Source organism: Vombatus ursinus, unplaced genomic scaffold (genome assembly GCF_900497805.2).
Source record: "Vombatus ursinus unplaced genomic scaffold, bare-nosed wombat genome assembly UNPS02014799.1, whole genome shotgun sequence".
NCBI lineage: Eukaryota > Metazoa > Chordata > Mammalia > Diprotodontia > Vombatidae > Vombatus > Vombatus ursinus.
The window spans coordinates 42664108-42677431 of NW_020954577.1; the positions used below are offsets into that span (position 1 = coordinate 42664108).

General features: G+C 39.3%; 1 protein-coding gene across 7 annotated transcripts in view; it reads left to right on the forward strand.

The window, feature by feature from the left end:
* Window positions 1-13324, forward strand: part of RBMS3 (RNA binding motif single stranded interacting protein 3) — a 1414112-nt gene that overhangs the window by 1116630 nt on the left and 284158 nt on the right. For all 7 annotated transcript variants that reach the window (XM_027871985.1, XM_027871990.1, XM_027871986.1 and 4 more), the window contains one exon: window positions 2520-2677. In XM_027871985.1, coding sequence (XP_027727786.1) covers window positions 2520-2677 — 158 coding nt within the window. The remainder of the gene's footprint in view (window positions 1-2519; window positions 2678-13324) is intronic.

Consider the following 13324-nt stretch of genomic DNA (forward strand, 5'->3'; position numbering starts at 1 on the left):
ATAGATAGATAGATAGATAGATAGATAGATAGATAGATAGATAGATAGATAGATAGATAGCAATATTCCATAGTTATGTCAACATACTGAATTTGAATCCAGGACCAACTCTGCTTTTTGAATAGCAAAGCCTCTTGGCAAATCCTACTGTGTGATGTCACATTCTTTTCTGTCAATGCAGAGTTGCTGCTCAGTGCTGTTGGGAACTTTGATTCATGGATGGAGTTAACATGAATGAAAGACCATTTCCTTAGGCCCAGGCTCTGGTCTTCCTTAAAGAGCACAGGTTAATCGCATTTACTTTTATTTTAAGCAGATTTATTTTAATAGATTTTGGTTTTCGTTTTCGTTTTTGTTTTTGTATCACTCATGTTCTGCCCTGCATCCCTTCTGCTATCCTTCCTCAACCCTTAAAACAAAGTTGTTGTTGTTGTTGGTTTTAAGAAAAAGAAGATAGAGCATCTACTGTTGATAATGCTATATTCTTTCATGCAAAGAGTACCGAGAATTATGAAAATTGGAAGGCTAACCCTTGCTCTTTAGGAGACCATGATATAATTGTAGTGACACAGTCTAATGGAAGGAGAGGATCTAAGCCCTAGTCTGTTGTCAGAGCTAATGAGCTTGTGATGTCAGGCAACTAACTTAATCCATTCCTCAGTTTGCTGGTCTGTCAAGCAGGAATAACACCTACCTTACTTAACATGCTGTTACGTGGATATAATGAAACATACTTGGAAGCCCTCCATGCCTTCTCTGGCTGATACAAGAATATCAAAGAGGCAGTTGGATCATCCATCATCTGACCCTCACCCTTTCCTCATGACCAAACCATTTTGGTTTTAACTGTTACTTCTCTTTAATGACAATTTTTCTTCCACTTTCCCTTCATAATCTCCCCGTCTATAATGAGTTATTGCTTACAATGTGACAAACTGAACCTCACTGACTGGCCCATCCTGATTAAAAAAATACAGTGTAATGAATAAGAAAGTAGATAAAAAATAGTGGATAAGAAGATACTGTAAGAAACTAGAGAACTGTATAGATTTAGACTTACGTCTTTCTTTAGTTGGACTTATTTTCTTTGTTCTATATGCTGCATCCTGGGAAAGAAAAGATTGAGTCTGCTTAAGAAAGACTACATTTTTCTCTACATTCTTATATCAAAGTAAAGCCTATTCTGACTTGGTGACAAGTCTTTTCATAGCTCTGTTCCTCCATAGCTGTTGTCATTGTTTTAGTTTCAAATTAACCGTATTATTTACAACTTCCAGTTCTGATTTGTTGACTGTTATCCATTGCTGTTAATCTCCATGGGGTTGACTTAGCAGTGAAGCGGTACTTGGGTTATAGACTGAATCTTGAGAAAGTTCCTTATATAAGGGATGGCATAAGCTGAACAAGTCAGCCAAGGATCACAGATCTGGAGCAGGAAGTCCCTTCAAAGTCATCCTGTGCCACACCCTAATTTTACATATGAGAAAACTGAGAGGCCCAATGAGTTGAAATGATTTGTCATGTCACAAAGCTATCATGGCAGACCTAGGATACAGACCCATGCCTTCTAATTCCACATCAACCACTTTTTCTCACATAAAATATTGAATTCAAAGAGAGAAAAAGGAATAAATGGAAGAGAGTATTGCCAAGGAAGACCAAAAATTAAAATACTGTTTATTTTTTTTTTATTGGGATGAACCAGTCCAGTTTGTCACATTTTGAGCAATAACCCATGATAAATGGGGAAAGTATGGAGGTGGAGTGGTGGGGAAAATTGTCATCAAAGAAAAGTAAGAGTTAAAACCAAAATGGTTTGGTCATGAGGAAAGGATAAGGGATAGCTAACTGATGGATGACCCAACTGCCTCTTTGATATTCTTATATCATCCAGAGAAAGCATGCTAAGATATGCCTATGCTGACACATAAATATAGCCTGGACAAACTTACAGGAAGCAGTAGATAAGAGTCACACAGAAAAAACAGGTGAGGGTGGGTGATCTCTCTTGTGAGAGGGAATACCCGCTCATCAACTCATAGGTCATTTGGAGTATTTGAGAATGAAGGCTGGGGACATGGTCTTGTCTCAAAGAAGGATGGTGGGGGTGACCTAGCAGAAAGGTGGCTTTAGTGAAGTGATGGGGAAAGCAATCAGAATCCCTAACTTAATGTGAGGGGCAAACTAGATGCCTTACCCTCCAGAAATAACTTTGTATTTGTGCTGTGACTCTTTTGAATTTGTTCCCCTGTGTATGTGTGATATCCCCTCCCAGGACAGTGTAAGCCCTATAAGGGCAGCGACCATTTCATTTTTGTTGTGATGTCACCAGTACTTAACATAATGCCTTATAAACAATAAGCATTTAATAAATATCAGTTGAGTTTAATTGATTTGCATTGGAGGATCCCTGGGAGATGTATTTGTTTAATCATTAAATTAAAGATAAATGCCACATAAATAGGCACTGACATTTGTAATATAATGCAATTGTTTCTGTTCTTTTTTTTTTGTCTTAGCAACAAGAACAAGACCCCACAAACCTATACATCTCCAATTTACCCATTTCCATGGATGAGCAGGAATTGGAGAACATGCTGAAACCCTTCGGCCACGTCATTTCCACCAGAATATTGAGAGACGCCAATGGAGTCAGCAGAGGTGTCGGATTTGCCAGGTGAAATTCTTGCTCCAATAATTCAGTTATTTTTTCCTTCTTTGTTCCATTCAGTGTGCATTCCATTCCCCTGCTCAGAGTCTCAGAGCTGTGACTTTACAGAGTTGAAAGTGGCTTTCAGCCTATTGTGTGGGTGTTTCTGCCTTTGAACTGATGAATAACACCACGAACATATATCCATTCCATAGGTTAGCATATGTGTGCGTGGCATGCATGTGTGGGCAAATTCCTAGATATTTATGCTGTTTACCCCTCCTCCCTTTGTCTCTGCCTGCCTTTGTTTCAGCAAGCTCAGATCCTGCCAGGCTGTGACATAGATAATAAATGCCTAGTACCCAACAGCAAAATAACCCATGTGGTGAATAAAGTATTCAAAGGGTTTCACATAGATTTCCAAAGAAAGGGAGGTAAATTTCCCAGTAGGAAGGAAAGAGAGAAGGAGGCATATCTGGAGAAACCTAAATTGTTGGGAAGCCCCAAGGATTCCAGAGCCTTAAGAGAAGGTCAGGAGGAGCATTTGCATTTGAGAGGCCCAGGCTGCTTGGTTTTTGATGTTTTAGGCAGAACAGAGGAAATGCTGATAGCATTTCTGTCATAGATGGGGAAGGAGGGTGAGTTTTCATTTTAACTTTGAGGAAATGTTTACAAAAGGGAGTTGCAGCCAGGAATGCAGTTAAAATGATTGTCCCTGCTGTGCTTTCATGAACGTGAAAATAGGAAGGGCTGAAAAGAGGAAAAGAAATGGAGCTGGGAAGAAAAGGTAAGCCAGTGATTTTAGGGTTTGGGCTGTGGTCAATTGGCATTTTTCTGGGTCTGTGGCTAGCAAACTTGGTTCTCCTGCTTCCCTGATACCTGGGATTCAGTTGGGTATTTTGAAGAGAAAAAAAAAACCTTCTCCCTTGTGAATTTCCCTGGATTCATCCTTATGCATCTCAAGCATCATCTTCTCTAACCCTCTGATCCTTTGCCTATGCTCTGTGGTACCCTTTGAAAACTCATCCTAGAACTCTTCTTTTCATGGTCTTTCCATCTCTTTTTTTTCCCTCCAGATCCCTGGATCCTTCCAGAAGACACTCAGTCCCAGACCACAGTCTCTGGAGGAGAGTTTCTCCTCATCCCTCTAAGCTGGGAGGATGAGAAGTTTGCATACCCCTAATGCTACCAACAATTCATAAACTCCTCCCCTTAGATTTACTCCATCTTTCTCTGTCACCCAGCCTAGGCCCTTCTTCTGTCATCCCCCAGTTCACTTTCAGTTCCTTTCTTTAGTTCTTTGTCAGTCTTCTCCAGGACCCATGCTTGGCACCTTCAAAAGACATGTCAGTGTCTTCCCCCCAGACCCTAGCTTCCTTGAGTCCTACATCTTTCCACCTTAGCCATCTGAAGACTTAAGCGTGACTTAGATGTCACTATGACAGGGAGGTGGTACAGTGGATAGAGTGCAAGGCCTGGAGTCAAGAAGAGTCTGGCCTCAGACACTTACTGGCTTTGTGACCCTGGGCAAGACACTTACTGGCTTTGTGACACCTGGGCAAGTTACTGTTTACCTCAGTTTCCTCATCTGTAAAATAAGCTGGAGAAGGAAAAGGCAAACCACTCTAGCATCTTTCCCAAGAAAGTCCCAAAGAGGGCTCATGAAGAGTTGGACATGACTGAAAAATGACTTAAAGATGCCTCCATCATCAATAATTATGTGTCACTGCCATCATCTTGAAATTTGAAATTACCTTCTCTGAAAGTCATCTTCTGTTCTTCCATCTCTTTCTCCATCATTCCTTCTAAACCCATTCTTCTTGATCACCATAACCTCTAGTCCAGGGCTACTTAACTCCTTTTTTTTTTTCTGCCATGGACCCCCTCTGCAGAAGTCTGGTGAATCCATTGAATCTCCCATTCAGAATAACACTTTAAATGCATAAAATAATATATGAAGAATTACAAAGAAACCATTTATATAAAAATAGAGTTCTCTATTTCTATCTATATCTATATCTATAGAATTTTTATGCCAAGTTCACGGACCACAGGTTAAGAACTTCTCTGGTCTCTCTAGTTTCCTGCTCTCTCTTCACTCTCCTTTCTTTACAGACTTCATTTTATGTTTCACTGTTCCAATGCTATATTGCTCTTTACGCATGAATCCTTTAGCGTCCAGATGCCTAGTGGATAGAGCTTGGCTCTGAAGTTAGGGAGGCGAGTTCAAATCTTGTCTTAGACACTTATAGCTTTGTGACTGTGGGCAAGTCACTTACCCTCTCTTAGCCTCAGTGGCCTCACCTATAAAATGAAGATCACAGTTTCTACTTCCCGGAGTTGTTGAAGGAATAAAATGAAATATTTGTAAAGTAGTTTATAAGTCTAAAGTACTATTCTATTTATTATTATTATTATTATTATTATTATTACTCCCTTATCCTACTAGGAGAAGGACATGGTATAATAATTTTAGAGCTAGAGAACACAGAGTTCATCTACTCTGACTTCTTTATTTTACAGATAAGCAAGCCAAAATTCAGAGAGGTTAATTGACTTATCCTGGGTCACATAGCTAATAGGTATCAAAGGCAGGATTTAAAGCTAGGTTTTCTTACTCCAAGTTAATGATTTGACCCACTCTTCCATGCTGCCTCTTAACTACAGAACTAAATGATGGGTGTGATTGCTGTTCTATTGGCAGCCATTTCTGAAAGGTGGTGATCAAGAATGGGAGAGATGCCACTGTACTGAAAAAAGGGCAAATATTGAACCACTTTTCTAAGAGGAAAGAGGGTTATCTACAGACTAGAGGTCAGGGAGTTTGACATCAGTTCCTGGCTTAAAATTACCAAGAATCAAAGTAATTGTAAGACATATATTTTAAAAGGATTGTTTATATTTGGAATGGGGGGAGGAGTTTGGGGAGCTGTGATCAGAAGGACTGAACCTTGCTACATCAAGTAAAAGGTCATGTCAGATAGATCTTGTTTCATTTTTTGATAGGGTCACTAGGCACTCAGTCACTCAACATGCATTTGTTTTTTGTTTATTTTATTTTTATCTTTAAACAAGAAAGACAAAAATACTGACTAATCATAGGAATACTATATGCATAGTATGTAACCACATTTCAGCAAAGCTTTCATGTTATCCTTGTGTGCAAGATAGAATAATGTGTCGTATAATATTGTTAGGTGGGTTTAAAACAGATTTAAGGATTGCACTTAAAGACTCCTCATTAATGAATTCATGTCAGGACATCTCCGTTGGAATGCTTTAGGCAACTGTCCTCTGCTCTTTGCCGTGGAATATTTTTATCAGTGACTGGAATGAAGATATCAATGACATGCTTATGAGATATGCAATTGACACGGAGAGCTAACACGTTGGATGACAGAGTCAGGATCGGAAAAGATTATGAGGTTTTGGCCTTCTTGCTATGGTGTTAAATATGAGAGAAGAGAATCTTGATATTGAAAAAGTATTCCAACTTCTCACTCATTGTGAGGTAGAGGACAGTGAGCTCCCCTAGAGCAGGACCTGCTGTGTCCCATTTGGTTTGGTTGGAGGATAATATGGTACTGGTTGATAATTTCTTGTAGATAGGCCATAATCTTGTTAAAATTATGGAGAAGTCATGGTTCTTACTTTAGCTTAAAGAAGATAGGTAGATACTTAGTAACTAGTGCCTTCTCTTTCAGTTTACCTTCTATCTTCTTTGGGTGTATTTCATATGCTACTATGTATTGACATATTGTTTCCTCCACTAGAATGTGTGCTTCATGAGGCCAAGGACACTTAATTATTTCTTTGTATTCCCAGTATTTAGCAATAGTAATACTTAATAAAAGCTTGTTGGTGGGTGATTGGTTAATTCCAATGTTCATGACTGAGTCAAATACAAAGTATATGATTGAGGGTCGAGGATTGTAAGATCTAAGAGCTGGAAGGGACCTTGAAGGTGGTCTATCTTAATCCATTTCTTTTAGGTAATTGGGGTTAAGTGATTTGTCCAGGGTCATACAGCTAGAAAGTGTCAAGTGTTTGGTCTGAGGCCGGATTTGGACTCAGGTCCTCCTGACTTCAGGGCCGGTGCTCTATCCACTGCGCCACCTAGCTGTCACCTAGCTGCCCCCAATCCCTTTCTTTTATAGCTGAGGTAACTAAGATCCAAGAAGTAGGAGTGACTTATCCAAACACACAGAAGTAGTCCCCAGCAGACTAGGTATTCTCAGAGGGAGGACAACAAACAGTGATATCATGCACTTGGCATTATCATCCCTACAAATCATTTGCTCTCCTAGAAAGCCAGTATGCCTCCAGCTCTGCTCTAAGAATTTGTTGGTTTGGCTGGAACAGCAAACTCGTAACTGTGTCGGCTTCAATTGCTGTCCATAGCTCATTTATGAGTGTCCAGAGCTCTGAGTTCTCACTAACTGGTTCAATATGCATCATGATTACAATTGGTCATTTTCAACCCTTTCCAACAATGTGATTCTCATTCCCTGTGACTGTGCCTCAATCCCTAACCTATGTGAAAGGGTGGGAGGGAAATCTTCATTATTGTGTTATTTAGAAGCAACAGTGCATCTTCTTCCATAGCAACATCTCTTATAGCAGCAGAGGGTTTCTCATTTTATTTTGAAAATGCCCTACTTCAAAGTATCACTGATCTTTATGTTAGGAAGGCCCATGGGCTGCTCAATTATAGGCCTTTGAAACCTCCAGAAGCAACCAAAAAGCACCAGCAATTAGGAACATCCTTTTATTCATTTTTTTTTTTTACTATTCTTTTACACTCTTGTAACTTAAAACAACTTTGTAAGATTCACCCCCCAGGCGACATTTTATGGCCAGGTCATAAACCTTTGAAAATATAAGTTTATGATGGAAATGCTGACAGTCTTATCCTTAGCCACCACTGTGAGCATTTGTGGCAGGCGCCAGCAGAATAACTTACCTGTGAGTGTGGAGATCACAGCATAAATCAGCCCCAGCCTGGGGAGAAATTTTTGCGTATTTGTGTTATCCACTTCCTTTTCCCAGAAACATGAGACCAATGGTCCAACCAAAGAAAAAAAGAAAGAAAGAAAAGTCACTTTAAAGGAATGTTATGGGGCAGCTGGCAGAGAATGACCAAAGTGGAGAGGGGGAGGGGACTGGCCAGGAGGGAGAGAGTTCACAGTGAAGCCGCCACCTTCGACATCTGGGATGAATGAAACAAGGGGAAAAAAAAAGTGAGTTCCCTGGCCTCTGAGAGCCCAGTTCCCACAATATCCTTTCCATTTTCCAGAGTTCTTTTTGATTTAATTTGATTTTACACACCTTGATCAGCTTTCATGGTGTGAGGGACAAGGAATTCCCCTGATCAATGAGGATATTTCTTAAGTAAATCACTTGAGGTAGCTTTTCCTTCCTCTAAGAAAAGAGGGGAAACTAGAACAGAAGCCAATTTAGATAAGTATGACATATAAACAGATATGAATGATGAGAAAGAATGTTTCTTTTTTTCTTTGCTCTTGGTACTTTCCAGTTCTAGGCAATCATGAGTCTAAACATTGGAAAGATGATGGCAACAAGCGCTAGTGAAGGGAGTTCCCTCTCCCAAGATTTACCTAGAACAATAAAACCACAGGACCAATCCCTATTCTATTTTCAGATTGTCACTTTTAAGGACCCTTAAACACTTAGTGATTTGGAGGAGGCAGCACAGTTCAATGGGAAGTCATTGTCTTTTGGCATAATTTTGAACTATGTTCAAATACTGCCCCTGCTATTTTCTATCTATAAGATCTAGAAACAAATACACCCTCTGTGGGGTTTTGTCTTCTTATCAGTAAAAAGAAGGGGTCAGAAAGGTTGGCCTTGAAGATCCCTTCCAACTCTAATTGCATTCTCCTATGTCCAAGATAGGATTGGGACTGTGATGTCATTGGCAGAGGGAATGCCCAGATGAGGAAACTAGGTTTACCAAAACGAGTCAGAACTTGCTGGCCAATGTATCATCTTAGAGAGTTGCCTAGAGCCCTGACTTTGAGGGACTTGCTCACCTTGTGCACACCTTGTATATGAGAGGAGGGACTTGAACTCAGGCCTTCTTGTGTTGCCTCTTTAATGCATGCAAATGGAGTGGAGAGGACTAAACACTAATAACACATTTAAACAGGGTGTCCCAAAACTCTTTGTTCCATTTTAAGCAGTTTTAAGTTTTAAGTTAAGTCTCTCTGCTTGTCCTATTTTACTTGATCTTTACAACAGCCATGTGAGGTAAGTACAACAGATAATATTGTCTCCATTTTACGGATGAAGAAACTGAGGTTCAAACAGATTAAGTAATGACATAGCTATTGTCAAAGACAGTATATGAACTTGAGCCTTCCAGATTCCAAGTTCAATACTCTAGCCACTGTGTCACACTTCACCTCAAGGGAAAGAGAGGAATATTTGAATCCTTTTGTTAACTTTACTGTTTCTCCCAGTCTTCACAATAGGTGTAGAAAACTTAAAAATATTCCCCTTCTACATTTGCTCTTCTAGGTCTCTGTCTCACTCCCTTTTTCTCCTCTTGTCCATTACTCATTCATTTATTCATTTACTTATCATAATGCTCTCATCCCTTTTCCTGCCTCTCCTTTAGGAAGGTGTAGGTTTATGATCTAGCTTGGAGATGAAAGCATTGGTCTGCTTCTGTTTCTTCCTCTATGCACTTAACAAAAGAAGAGCTAGGGAGCCAACCTCTCCCTCACACACATTAATAAAACCAGGAAGAATTGAAGATGCCAGCTGATCCAGAAACAATGATAACCCATACTTACTTTCTGTTACAAGGTGCACAGTCGTAATTCAGTACCAGTCCCCACAGGGTGAAAATAAGAGAAAGGTATCAAGGTTGAGCAATCTCAACTCTAGTTTAGTTAAGTTTGGATTTGGAGGTCCTTCCCATTAGAGGTTCTAGCTGTGTGTTCATATCAAGCCCAAATTCATCCTGGATAAAATGATCTGATCCCAAAAACAGAAGTTAGACTTTCTCTTGAAATGTGGCTCATTGTGCCCCTATACTAGAAGAGAAGTCTGGGTGAAATCTCTGAAATTACAGACAATAATAATAGTGGTAATAACTAGCATTTATATAGCATTACACATAGGATGTCATTTGGTCCTCCCAATAACCCTTTGAAGTAGGTGCTATTTTATTCCTATTTTACAGATGATCAAACTGATGCTAAAAAATAATTTGCCCACAGTTATACACCTTGTAAGTATTTAGGTATTTAGGTCTTCTGGACTCAAAGTCCAGAGCTCTATCCATAGCACTACCTAGCTTCCAAAGCTTAGATAGGGCTCCTCTCTAGGGTCTTACCAACAAGGATTAACATGATCCCTTCAAGAAAAAAGTACTCATAGTTCAAAAGAAGTGTCAAATATATGACAGTTATTTATTTACTCTACTACAAAAGAAATGCTGAAAACACAAAAGGCTCTTCAGAATTCATTAACAAGCACTTGAAAGGCAATCACCAGAGCCTTGCTGAAAGGTAAAGGCACTTTGTGGAATTGGTGAGTGTTTACCTCAGACCCAGGCTGTCAGAGAGACTCATCCATTCCAGACCCACTGGCCAGCCCCAGGCATGGCCCTTCAGTCCCCTCAGGTTAAACATGATCCTATGAGCGGCATATCCTCCTCTCAGAGGTGGTGCAGTCACGGGAAGCAAAGAACTCTTGAACTCATGAGATGGCTGCCAAGTTGGAAACCTCCATCTCTGAGGATGGCTGTTTAGGTCACCTCTGCTTAGGAAAGGAAACAGAAAGTAATAGAGGCAGCTGGGAACTTAAAGTCTAGTCTTGGGTTTGCCAAGGTAAACAATGCCCTTGCTGTCATGTGCTTATAGATTCCCGTAGGGACAGTTCAGCAAATTATGCAACTCTCAAAAAAATCACATAACCTACGGAGGAACTGACAAGATCAACAAGATGGAGGACTGGACATTTTCTCCAACCTTCACTAACTCACCAGAAAATTTAAAAATAAAATAAAACAAACCGAAAAAAATAATTGTGGACCAGAAATAGAACAATTAGAGTTAAAACTAGAGGATAAGAAGTCAAGAAATTCAGAAAAGTACAAATATTATGAATTAAGAGTAGACAATGTGAATCTTTAATGTGTTCACTTAGCAGCCCTCCCTCCCCTACCAGTTACTGTACTTTGGGATGCACAAACCAACCCACAAGCTTGTCCTTTGGGATCCATTCATTCTATTGTGGCGGCTCTGGCAGTGCTCCCCATCTATCCTTCCCCCACTGTTCCACTGTAACAAGCAGTAAACATTGATTCCACAACCATTCCAGGAGTAGGAGTATAACAAGACAATAAATAACAACAACAGTAACAACCATGCTAACATTTATGTAGCACCTACTATGTGCCAGATATTGTACTAAGCACTTTTAAATGATTATCTTGTTTGATCCTCACAACAGCCCCAGGAGGTAGGTGCTGTTATTATCCTCATTTTATAGATGAGGAAACTGAGACAAAAAATGGTTAAATGACCTGCTCAGGTCACATAGCTAATAAGTGTCTGAGGCTGGATTTGGATTTAGAGCTTCTTGACTCCAGGCCAAACACTCTATCCATTCTTCTGATGGTAGTAATCCGGTTAGAGATTGCCCAAAATACAGAGCCCAGAACACACACCCTCTTTTCCCCCAAAGCTGCAAAAAAAAAAAAAAAAAAAGCAGATACTGATTCAGAGTAGCATAGAACTAAAGAATGGAGGGAAATGGCTGGGGCTAGCATGGGACCTGCAACTAAACTGAAGGAAAAGGAAATGAAATCCAGGAGGAGCCAGGTCTGTCTCACTGTCAGCCAAGGCCAGGGAAAAGAGGAGGCTGAGACAGCATTAATGTCCGGCCCTGGGAGAATTTGTACCATCAAAGGAGGGGAGGAATCAGAAAATGAGTGACAGGAAAATATAAATGGAAAAAACTGTCTGTTATAGGTCATTTAACCATCTTTTGCCTAAAACTGCCTATGATTTCAAGAGGAAGAAAATTTGATTAAAAACCTAGAATAAGTAGATAAAAACAGAGAGGAAATTAAAATTAGTAAGATGAGTGTCACAAAGAACTATCTGTATTTAAGAAAGTATGGTGCAAGGGAGGCCATCTTGTTTCACAGTTTATTATTAATAATAACAAATTATACTTATAGAGCTCTTTAAAATTAGCAAAGTACTTTATACACATCTCCTTTGAGTTTCAAGAAAACCATATGAGGGAGATGCTCCAGGAATTATTTTATTGTATTCAGAGATATTTGTTGTTTAAACCTGCCTTATAATTTTCCTATGTAAGGGAACTCCCATTATGTAAAGTCCTTCTACAAATTTTGGATGTTGAATTATTGAATTATAAGTTAACTTATATTAGTAGCATGAAACTATGAATGACTCCTCTTTAGCTTAGAGTCTTAGAGAGTTTTCTGGAGCTACTGAGAAGCTCGTAGAAACATAGATATGTAGATGAAAGAGATCATCTAATCTAATACCCTCATTTCCTCAGATGAGGAAATTGAGGCTCAGAGAGATAGTGACCTGTCCAAGGTCACACAAATAGCAGTAGAGTGCAGATTTGAATTCAGTTCCTCATGGCTCCAAGTTCAGCACTCCTTCCCCAGTACCACATTGTAAATTGCTAATGGTCACAGAGAAGACAAATAACAGAGACAAGATTTGAACCCAAGTCTTTTTTTACATCAAGTCTAGCATTTTGTGCACTCTGCCATGACGCCTCTGTCTTATATTGACTGGGTCACAATCAATGTTGAAAACATTTGTCAACATATGGGAGGGGGTAGTAAAAAATCATCAAATAAAGGTGTTTGATTTATTTGCTTCTCCTTATTTTTCAAATACACTGTAATTTCTTCAATTTGTGTAGGAAAATAAGTAATTGATGTCATTTGTTTTTTGATTATGACAAAAAGCACATTTTATTAGTAATTTAAAAAAAATTCTTTTAAATCACTGTTGACCCTCTCAATTGTTCTTACTAGAAACAATAATGTTAGTCAGTTATAGAAGCTCCAAACAGCTAAAATTTATATATAGTGCCTATGTTTTGCAAAACTACAAAGATTTCCCAGTGCCACAAGCCTATAATTTGCTGCAATAAGTGAATAAGATGGATTTATTATATGTATATATATATATATATACGTGTGTGTGTATGCACATATATATATACACACACATATATTATTGAGTCTTTTGCCACGTGACTATAAACACAGAGGTCATTGACAAGTAAGGTGCTGTCAGGCTGGCTTGTCAATGACACTCACGACTAAACACCTTTTCCCCATCTGTGCAGTAAATTAGACTCAGCATTAGGACTTTGTTGGGCCAGGATCTCCTCTGACATCATTGGCTGGGAAACTGGTTTCTTCTTCTTTTTCCCTCCTCTCTCCTAGCACAGATTGTGAAAGTCATAACAATTTCTTTCTTCCATGGCATAGCTTGGCACTGAAAAGGAAGGGTTCCCAAACACTGAGTCAGGAGACAATGTAAAGTTTATATTTATATGTAAACAGCAGAGCCAGCAGAAGGCATTGAAATATACCAGCCTAATTAATGGATTGTTGGGAAGCCTGATCAGCCTGTCACATCA